At 35.5% G+C, this 11,102-nt stretch overlaps 1 protein-coding gene and 1 pseudogene across 3 annotated transcripts; both read left to right on the forward strand.

Annotated features, from left to right (window-relative positions):
- Nucleotides 1-4,190: 4,190 nt before the first annotated feature.
- On the forward strand, nt 4,191-6,182 carry LOC120157179 (annotated as a pseudogene).
- Nucleotides 6,183-6,901: 719 nt separating this feature from the next.
- Nucleotides 6,902-10,653, forward strand: LOC120156939 (Holliday junction resolvase MOC1, chloroplastic-like). 3 transcript variants are annotated; one of them, XM_039168206.1, is made up of 6 exons: nt 6,902-7,306; nt 7,447-7,552; nt 7,646-7,698; nt 8,207-8,338; nt 9,359-9,431; nt 10,221-10,653. In XM_039168206.1, the coding sequence occupies exons 1-6, from the start codon at nt 6,998-7,000 to the stop codon at nt 10,310-10,312; spliced, it is 765 nt and encodes a 254-aa protein (XP_039024137.1). In that variant the 5' UTR covers nt 6,902-6,997; the 3' UTR covers nt 10,313-10,653. The 3 variants fall into 3 exon arrangements, with proteins under 3 accessions (XP_039024137.1, XP_039024138.1, XP_039024139.1); XM_039168207.1 differs by having other exon boundaries at nt 7,655-7,698; XM_039168208.1 differs by lacking the exon at nt 9,359-9,431.
- The last annotated feature ends 449 nt before the right edge of the window (nt 10,654-11,102 follow it).

The raw sequence follows: 11,102 nt of genomic DNA on the forward strand, positions 1-11,102 counted from the left end.
AACGTCTACTATTAATAACTTGTTTATATATTATGAAAGTATTTGTGTTAACTTACATTATTTATTGTCGCATATGGTATTAAGTCTTCCCAATCCAACAGATTTTTCCTCTTCCAGGAAATAGCCCTGGGAATATCATTTGACGTTTTTATTGCATATGTACGCATGCTGGGGAAAGCCTCGAATATCCAAATCTACAAACAATATAATAACAAAATTAGTAATTGCTAAATAATTAATTATAATTTTAGAAACATTATATAGAAATTCTTACCTTAAAGGCCCAAACAAAGCCTGACAAAGTGTATTTCGACCCATCGCCACACAAACTTTTGCGGTCATCAAAGGCAGTAGACAACTTAGTCCATGTAGCTTTCCATATATACGAACCCCACGGAAACAGATTCCATGCATTCAGGTCCTCTACCAATATTATTAGCTCCCGAGGAATAGGTTGTCTGGCCTCTCTGCCTAAAAAGCCGGCATATACAAGTAGTAGAAGGCATACTCGGACAACATCGACGTCATCTATCCGAGTGAAACCAGCTTTCTTATTAAACAATTTATTCAGGTCGTCGACGTGTAGGTTCGGCTTCTCCATTGACTCATCCGGAAAAACCCGGGATAACCATGATGGGCGGGCGATATGACGAGTGTACCGGCCTACATCATCGTGTCCGAATCGTAGACCAGTGATTAAGCAGAACTCCTTCCGCCCAAAACAAGTATACGCTGGTGGAAAATGAAACCATATCTCTTCCTCACCACGTTGTATACTGTCGGGTAGATTTGATGTCATGGTCTGAAGCCACAAATGGGTCAAATTAGCATCTCCACCCGGATGCTGTACTCTCAGCCATGGCCCGAAGCAGGTTTCCTCAAACAATTGTCTTTGTGCAGGTGAAAGCTTCGAAGCAATTGTAGTTGCTAGGCTAACTTTATTCCTTAATGTCAATGAAGCCGAAAAAAATTTCTACAAAAACAATAAACATACCAAGTTAGATATACCAAAAACTACACTGTGAAGATATACCAAAAACAATAAACATAAAAAGTAGTAGTTTATTCTTGAAACTAAAATTTGCAACACTGTTTTGTCTTTTGGTTGAAATGAAAATCGCAACGAGAGAATGACTGTCGCAACGAGAGAAATGAAAATCGCAACGAGAGAATCGCAACGCGAAATGAAAATCGCAACGAGAGAATCGCAACGCGAAATGAAAATCGCAATTCTCGTTGCAGATAGTGATTTTCACGTTGCGATTTTCATTTATCTCGTTGCGACTCTTCTGCAAATTGAAACTTGAATAGATTGCATTACTTCAACCAAAAGACAGAACAAAGACAAAGACAAATACTAACTTGAAAATCGCAACGAGAGAATAGCAACGCGAAATGAAAATCGCAACGAGAGAATCGTAACGCGAAATGAAATCTAAGTGAAATGGTTAATCTATTATTGAAATGACCAGTAAACTTATCATCAGTTTCAATATGAAAAACCTACAATAATGCAAAAATTTCAAAATAAAAATAATTAAAAAAACTAACCCTCGGAGGTTGATTTTCCATTTCTGAATATTGTGAGGGATTTCTGACCGTGAATGGTTGTGAGGGATTTCGCCGGAGATGGGGACGGAAATCTTCGGAGATGGGGACAGATTTCGCCGTAGAGAGTGAGAGATGGAGATGAGACTGAGTTGTGATTTTAGGTTTTAGGTTATGAGTTGCGATTACGGGATTTTGTCTTAATATTCGTTTTTGTAATTTGAAAATAAAATACGCGTAGCGATTATAATGGCGCTTTAAAAATCGCGTTGCGATTTACGAATACGCGTTGCGATTTACGGATTATCGTTGCGATTTACGGATACGCGTTGCGATATACGGATACGCATTGCGATTTACGGATACGCGTTGCGATTTACGGATACACGTTGCGATTTACGGATACGCGTTGCGATTTATGTGTTCGCGTTGCGATTTTCATATTCGCGTTGCGATTCTGGAAAATCGCAATGCGAATTTGTACTATCGCATTGCGATTTTCAAGAATCGCGTTGCGATTTTGGAAACTGATTTGCGATTCTGGGGATCGCGTTGCGATTTTTATTTCGCGTTGCGATTTTGTTGGTCATTTTGGCAAATCCAAAAAAGTTGGTTAAAATCGTATATTATAAGGTATTTTTGGTCACTGAGGCGATTTTCTCATTTTAAAAATTAAAGGGTAAACTATACGTTTAGCATACAAAATTGATTATTTTTATTTTATTTTGATACTTAAATCTATTTTATTTAAAATTATATCTAACATTTAATTCAAATTTTATTGTGGTATCCATTGTTAAAAACTTATTAGAACTGAAGATGCGATAATTTTTTACTTTTTCAACGATGACATGACATTATCTTATGGTGACACATCAACATCACCGTTAAGTTTTTAACGACGGATACCAAAATGAAACCTAAACTAAATGTTAGGTATGATTTTGAAAAAAAATAAAGTTTGGGTACTAAAACGGAATAAAAGTAATAGTTTAGATATTGAACTTGTAGTTTACCCAAAAATAAAAGAAAGGAAAATAAAGGTCAATGAAATGAAATAAAAAAATCAAGCTTATTCTCTAAGGTGGCGTTTGGTTCGTTGGAATGTTTATGAGGGAATTGAAATCTGTGAAGGAATTGGAATCTGTAGGAATTGGAATCCAATTCCATATTCTGTTTGGTTCGCAGACATGTCAGATGAATTTGATTTCAGTAATATAAAATGACATAATTGCCCTTCTTATTTTTTTGCTTTATTTTAATTTATTTTACAACTTACATGTAGTAATATATTATAAAAATTAAAAAATATTAAATTTTCATTTTATTGATTGATTATTAATTTCAATAAATTATAAAAATCATGCTAATAAACATTATAAGTTAAAATCATCACAATCAAAATATGTTAATAAGTTACCAAAAGATAGAGCAATATTTCAATATATTCCAATCGGAGTATGTTAATTAGTTACCAAAAAATATACCAAAAACTATTTTTATTCAATATATGAATTAGAAACTCGACCCAACACGACTCAAAATAATAAAAAAATTATTTTTATTCAATAAAAATATTGACTTAATTGAAAAAAAATTATATATAGAGGGGTATTATTGTAATTATTCATAAATATATAAGGTAAAATTATATATTTTTTTCGGGTCGGTCTGGTTTTTTTCACCCTAAACCCGAACCCGACCCGACCCGACCCTACCTGACCTGACCACCCGACCCGACTCAACCTGAATATCACACTTAAAAAACCCAACCTGACCCGAACAAAATAAAGTTTCATACGACCCGACCCGAATATATGAATTAGAAATCCGACCCGCATATATGAATTAGAAATCCGACCCGAATTATATATATTTTCGGGTCGGTCCGGTTTTTTTCACCCTAAATCCGAACCGACCAAAATAAAGTTTCACCCGACCCGAATATATGAATTAGAAATCCAACCCGACCCGACCCGAAATAATAAAAAATATTTTTATTCAATATATGAATAAGTTACCAAAGGATTGATGAGGGTAGTATGGTCAAATTTCAATTCCCTCCAACAAGGGAATTGAATTCCATCAGGGATTCCAATTCCCTTAAAAAACTTGAATCAAACATGGGAAAGTGGTAGAATTGGATTCTAATTCCCACCAATTCCAAGAGATTCTATCCAACCAAATGCTACCTAAGTTACTTTTTAGATTTTAGAATTGCTCTCAATTAAAGTTTAAGATATACATTATGTTTCACAATTATTTACAGATTTTAAGTTGACTTGGTGTTTAGGCATGAGATTTAGATCCTAAAAAGCTTACGTTTGATTCTTATGAGTATTTTAACTCTAATTTTTAATCAATAAAATGATGTCGGTTTGATTTATTTTGAGTATCAAAATAACACCATCAAAACGACATCGTTTCTATATAATGTATATGTCAACACATCAACATGCCTTTAGTAATTTATCAGTTTAATGGTATAATTGAAACGAAAATCAAATTTAAGCACTATAATCGGTAAAATTGAAAGTTCAATGATATAAATGATACAACACTACAAGTTTAGTGGTACCTGATATAATTTACCCTATAATTTTAATATAACATACTAATATTTTTTAAATTATTAAATATTTCAACCTGCTGCTCTTTGTAGCATGGCTGGTGTTTGCAGCAGTTTAAGAAGTAGGTGTATTAGTGACCATTTCTGGGAAAAACACGTGAGAAAGAAGTGTGGTAGAATTGTTGGTCCTGCTGCTTATAGAGAGTGGCAATGGCATATTGCTTTAAGAACAAGAAAGGATTCAAATAATCTGAAACAGGGTAAACCAAAAGGTTTGATGACGATTTTATGAATTGTTTGGCCATCTTGGTGGATTCAATTAAAGGTTGATGATAGTTGTAAGCAGTTTTCATTGCCAGATGATTCGATTATGTCCTGGTTTCTTGCTCTTCAAACCGGCAGATTCTGGTTCCCTGCTCAGGTCTATAACCGTGAGGTATTGTTTATGATGCTTCAAATATGCTATATCAATTTAACCGGCCTATACCATGCTGCTTTTTTGAATTCTGTTTCGATTCTAAATGCTATGCCTTTATGTAGAATGGCCATGTTGGGTTCATGTTGTCATGTTATGATGCAGAGCTGAGTTATGTTCCCCGAACTGACACCTTCCAAGCCAGGTAATGATGGGAGATCAACATAATTATGTTCTACAGAGGATCAAATTAGGCCTGACACTTGGAAACTAATCTTAGATTGGTTTGATATTTAGGTACCCTCCGCATGGAAGGGGTGACCGTAGAGAACAATGTACCGTGGGAAAGGCTCCAAGCACCGCCTTTCAACACTTCACCACACGATCTTCATATTTCTGATTGTTTGAATGAGCTACGCCCTGGTGATAACATTGAGATTCAATGGAGAAAAAACGAAGAATTCCCTTATGGTTAGTTCTTCTTCGTACCATTCCCTTTCACTGATTCACAAGTTTTTTTTTTCTCTGATATCATCTTTAATTCCTCTGATGAGTAGAAGAAAGCTTTAAATTATAGAACTCTGCTAAGAATTAAGAAACAGACTGCTTCATTGTAATAAGAATTCTTACCATACATACTTCTAATGCAGTTAGTATGCCACCAAATTCTTTTATACAATACATATTAATCATTTTATAGCTGATACAGTTACCGAATAAGTTGCAGGTTGGTGGTATGGTGTTGTTGGTCACTTAGAATCATGTGACCGGAACGAAAACTGTTGCCAATGCCATAAAAGTGGTAATTTCATCTCATCTTTTATTATTTCAAATGATACACTATCATCATATTCCATAGGAGTTGTTTGGGATTTGCTTAATACTCTTAAAAGACGGCATTAGGAAAATTGTGGATGAGATGAATATAAAGTTAACTTTCATGGATGACAACGAATTAGGGCAGGTCGTGTTCATGAATCTCATTTTCTCTGCAATACATGGTTCACGACTTGCGATGTTCGGTTGGTCCCGAAAGGCGGATCGCTTTCATTATGTCATAAACTCATAATTTCAACCAGCATGTTGATAACCTCTATCTCAGCAGAGTAGTTATGGCTAACCACACTGGAAGAACCCAATGTCTCCTATGGACTCTGTGTTTTGCTTATTCGGAATCTTTCCGCTATGTGGGGCTACAATGAAGATAAAAGGAAAGGGGTCTCTTTTGGCGATAATTTTCAACTTGAAAAAAGCTGAGAGCAATAACAACATAAATATACTTTAAGCAGACAAGAATTCCTCCGAGCATAATCTCAAAAGCTTCTTGTATTTTTATGGTTGTGCACTCGTCGGCTGTTCGGTTTCCGACTTGGCAAAATACACTTCCATCCATTGTTCAAGAGTTCATCACAGTTATTGATGTTTGAGTCATTGTCTGGTTTCTAAGATCTTAGTGATGATAACAGACACAGTGGTGTCGGAGTTCAATCAGTGCACCCCCGGCTCAAGGTGGAGGCGCACGACAGTCCATCGGAAAGAACACCGGGAGGAAGGAAACGAAGCAGATGGACTTTATGGAGGAATCAGAAAAATTGGCAACGAGATGATTTCAACATGGAACGCCTTTGGCCATCCGAAATCTTGGAATAGCCTGCCTTTTGCTTAGCAATGCATGCTAAAAAAAGTGACCAAACCTGGGCAAAATTGATCAAGTTGTTGCTCTAAAAATGAAGTTCACGGAAATCGAAGATCCACTCAAGGTCAAAGTTGCATGAATGAGACGGGTTGTTGAAAATCATCCGGAACCGGAAGCTCATTGATTATCCAAGAAACATGAAATATATTATTTCCCTGTAGAGCTCTGAAATTGTAAATTTTATCAAACAAAAATCAAACTTAATAATTGGTATTAGACTTATTTAAGAGTCAGATTATCTGTTAGATTTAAACTAGAGGTAGAGAAAATAAATATTCGAATCTTAAACTCTTTACATAAATTCAACTACTTTTTAATATTTTTACAAGTCAGTTGGTGAGATGCTTATGAGTTTGGAAATATTAATAATATATAAAATTAATAGAAACAAATCTTTATGAACAAATAACTATTTTTAATTAAAATAGAACAAAATCTATAATATGTAGATGGGTCGTTGAATTAAAATAGGGGTCGAATTGTAAACAAAAAAACAATCAGAGGTCAAATTGTACTTTGAAACCAAGGCCAGAGGTCAGATTACAGGTTAAAGCCAAGATCAGTGGTTAAATTTTAGATTAAAACAAATTTAGGGACCAAAAGGTACATTACCCCAGAAAGAAAACCCCTAAACAATGGTTATGGACTGAATTTTGACATTCAAAGCCGTTGGATAAGCATGTAGAACATCCCCTGGTGTGCTCAAAATATTTTTCCTGGGTTGAAGCTGAAGCAGAATGTCAATGAATTGAAAGAAAAAAAATATTCCATGGAAATTCAGCTTCTTCCTCAGACCCACTGCATGAACTCACTCACTTCCATGCTTAATAAAACCCTTCTCTTTTCCTCGTCTTCTAGACTTGTACCCTTATCTTCATCTTCATCTTCAACGACAAAGAACAATCTCAAGCTCTCTTCTGCTCCTCTCAAGGCGGGTTGGTTGGACTCTTTGTCTTGCCCTCCCGATGAAGACCCGACCCGGACCAATGCGGATTCCACTTGGGTCATTGGTATTGATCCTGACCTCTCCGGTGCCTTGGCCCTCTTGAAAACTGATTCCTTTGGTTGCTCCACACAGGTAGATCTTTTCTTCTCTTATTTAATTTTTTGGTAAAATAAAATTCTTGAAGTACCAGTTATTATAATTGGGTCATGAGAATCCTGTAATGGGGTTTGAGTTGGACATGGGTTTTCTTATGTTTAGTTGTTTCATATTAGGTATTTGATTCGCCGTACTTGCCTGTTCAAGTTGGAAACAGAGTTCGAAAACGTTTAGATGCCAGGTCAATCGTTCACTTGGTTAAAAGTTTAGAGGCTCCTATTGGTATCCCTCTCTCTTTATCTTTCTCTGTGTTGAAAAATTGTTTTCAGCTCCACTTTATGTTATTTGTGCATTGGTTGACCTTGACTTACTTAGGCACTGCAGCGTATATAGAGCAATCTATCCCCTTTCCTAAAGACGGGAAACAGGTTAGCATTTGTTACCACACAACTGAATTTTGTTGAACCCTTTCAATCATTAATTATTATATTCCTTGCATCGTTTTCGTGTCATTGCTGCCATTATTTGTATCTCTTTCTTGCTACTCTAATATGCTATTCCAATGTTTTTATATTGGTGCAATCTATTTCCCATCTATACATTTGGTGTTTCCTCTTGCAAATTATGTTGCCTTAGATGTTTCCTAAATTATTTTTCATTCGGTACTCATACTAGCCATGAACTGCAAAAAAGACAGGCCGCTCTTTCCCATCCCGAAAATTCCAGCCTCCCATTCCCGAAGTCTGTACTTGAGACCTTCAAGTGGAAATCTCAACTTCTAATAACTATTTGAGGTCCCTTTATGGACTTTCTTTACCGTATTTCCTTCTGTATTCTTATGCACTCATCAGTTCGAAAAGAAATGTTGGATCAATTGCTCCAAGATTTTAATAGTTCATGCTGATATTATTATTATTTTCTTATTTCTTTATTTAGGGTTGGTGGAGTGGAGGATTCGGGTATGGATTATGGATCGGGATACTAGTTGCCTCAGGGTTTTCTGTAGTTCCAGTATCATCGTTGTCGTGGAAGAAAGAGTTTGAACTCACTGGAGCTGGCTGTACAAAGGTTAGTCTAGTAGTGTTATTCTCTAATCACTGATTCTTGCCTGTTGACCAAATACTATTTGAAATAAATGAGGTAAATATAGTTCATTTATGCATGCATAAAATTGAAGAAACGTGTGGATAAGAGAACTACGGAAAGGAAAGAAAGTGCTGTTATGTCTGTATATGCATCAATAATGGTAGATGAATGCAAAAGAAATCAGCTGGGCCATTCTTCTTAACTTGCAGTAGCCTTTGAATTGAAATGCCGAGCAGATTGCATTTTTAGCTTTTAGTCCCTTCTTGTTCTCTTTCTCTTTTTCTTCAATGGGATGAGTGAAATGGTCAGTGGAGCAGTTTCTCGGTTTCGGAATTTGCAACTGAAACAGTAGATGACTTACTGATGATTGCATATCATACTCGTAAGTTATAGTATCACTCTATACCCTTAGTCATACATACATTTAGATTTTAATAACAAGTAATTTATATAGCAAAGTCAATTGGGTTGATATTTTAAATGAATTTAATCTGAAACTTTTCACTTAACTTATTGAAAGGTAGAAGAAACTATATTATTGCAATTTAATTACGAATTTTGTTGACCAGTAAGAGTCCACAAAACCAGGTAAGGTGTCAATTTGAGGCCCATCACATGACAGCCGTACTCTTAAGTGATAACCTTTGGATTAATGATGAAAGGGAATAGAAGAATCACATTATTTTACATAAATCTTTTATATTTGTAACGATTCCAATTTTTCCAAGAAATGTGAAGCAGTATGATGTCCTCCCCTCCAATCAGTAAGATGTAGATTCATGGCATCTTAACTGTCACATGTGCTTATGGCACCAGAAGCTGTTGCTCTGGGCGTAAGTAAATAGCAAAGCTTTTGAACTTTTTGTTTCAGTAGGTATCAGTCTCAACCATTGCATGCAGGAATTGTCTTAAGTTCAAAGCAATCCTTTAAGACATTGTGATGCCTCACAGCCTCAGTTATGATTTTTGTAAGTAATTATTATCCATTCCGGTTTTTGACAGGATGATAGTCGGAGAGTTGCATCAACTTTATTTCCCACATTAAGTGATATGTTGAAAAGGAAAAAAGATCACGGTAGGTGTTCTGGTTTCCAAAGATATAGCATTTTAAATCTCTATTTGTTATTGTTATTTCTTAATACTTAATTGTAAAGAATCACCGTTTGCATTCCGTAAAGTTTCCTGTCAGCTGCTTTATAATTGAAACAGTTACAGGCCATATTTTTAATTTTCTTTCCCCCTTTATTTCCAAATAGACATTAATCTCATTTTGTTTTCAGGAAATTGCTTATAAGCTCTTAATAGTTAAAGCTATGTGGCTCTCTTTGTTCTCTGCCTTGTCCGCGATCAAGTGCTAGAACAAACCTGTCACTTAATACTATACTAAGAAAACTCTGTGTCTATGCTATCTTTGAACCTTGAAAAATACTCATGTTGATCTGTGAACCAGTGTATTTTCATTTACGCCTATGCCAAATTGCCAATTGTGGAGATGAAAAAGTTAGTGCAGTTGCTTTCTCATCCTCTGACCTTAGAATCCGGTGACTGACCATTCCCGGTGTTTTACAACTGAAAGAATGCAGCCTGTAGAAGAAACAAAAACCGATAACCATATAAATACGTTGCCACCAAACATCTTTCTCGTACATTAATCGAGCATCCTGGATCACATGCTCCTCAAGTCCTCATTATTTCCTACTCTTAGCAAATGATCTTTCCAGTTGTAAATTGAGTTTTGACCCGAGATTGGAAGATAAAGTTTGATTTAAGCAAGGCCTTGTATTGTATTTCTGTATCTTCTGTTACTGACATTTTTCTAACTTGATTATCTCATTGGCTTCTGTTTTCTTTTGAGCTTTTTAAGGAAGGGCTGAGGCTCTGCTTATTGCTGCATATGGAAAAGGCCTGAGAATGAAGGTAGACTCAGCACTTGTTGTGGAAAGGTCAGTTCAATAATGCCAGCAGTTCGTACAGGTGCCCTACTTCCCATAGTAGTCTCATCTCTTTGTTGCTGTAATTTTAACTGGTAACCATCGTCTTAAGGCTGATTTGAATGGTGAATGGTATGAAAAGAGGAAATTATAGACGCTGATTGGATATTGCATTTGGAAAGCATAGTGAGAGTTAGCTTGCTTGATTGGTGCTGAACTGTTGATATCCACTAATTTTGTGATATATTGTAATCTTTAGCTTTTAGACAATTAGCATAAGTTCTTCTGTTGCCTGATATTGGTTTTAATGCCATAAATAGTCGTACGGCCTCTGAATTCCATGGTTAGGGTCCACGTTCTCCCAAATACAGGTCCAATTTGAAGTGGGGAAATACCTTGATTTGAATTCTAACATTGTCAAGTCAAAATTGAGCTCAAGCATCTCATGTTATTGAATAGTTGAAGTTTGAGTATCATGATACCAAGAGTAACTCGCGAGTTTAATCCATTTTTAAGAAAATACTTATTTATTTAACGTTAATAAAAAAACTCAATTCAAGCTAAAATTCAAATGCAAATAATTAAGTTCGAAGTTGAACATGACAATAGAAATCTTTTTTTTTCGCTATTCAACATAAATCAATGAAAGTTTTGATTTTTATCTTGTATCAAGTTTTAAAATTAAAATTCAATCAAACTCGAGTTTTGAATCACAAGTTTCGACTTAGTTTGAGCTCCTACTAGGCTCAGTTACACCCCTCAAGTGGTGGCTTGTTTTTCTCCATCAAGCACAATTTAAACCGGAAAAGCAACTA

The sequence above is a fragment of the Hibiscus syriacus genome, unplaced genomic scaffold, assembly GCF_006381635.1.
Source record: "Hibiscus syriacus cultivar Baekdansim isolate YM2019G1 unplaced genomic scaffold, ASM638163v2 tig00111238_pilon, whole genome shotgun sequence".
NCBI lineage: Eukaryota > Viridiplantae > Streptophyta > Magnoliopsida > Malvales > Malvaceae > Hibiscus > Hibiscus syriacus.

Coding starts and splice junctions, on each gene's coding strand:
- LOC120156939 (XM_039168206.1), top strand. CDS start 6,998: ATGGAAATTCAGCTTCTTCCTCAGACCCACTGCATGAACTCACTCACT. Junction 7,553..7,645: donor AAGTTTAGAGGCTCCTATTG/GTATCCCTCTCT, acceptor TGACTTACTTAG/GCACTGCAGCGTATATAGAG. Junction 7,699..8,206: donor TTCCTAAAGACGGGAAACAG/GTTAGCATTTGT, acceptor TTCTTTATTTAG/GGTTGGTGGAGTGGAGGATT.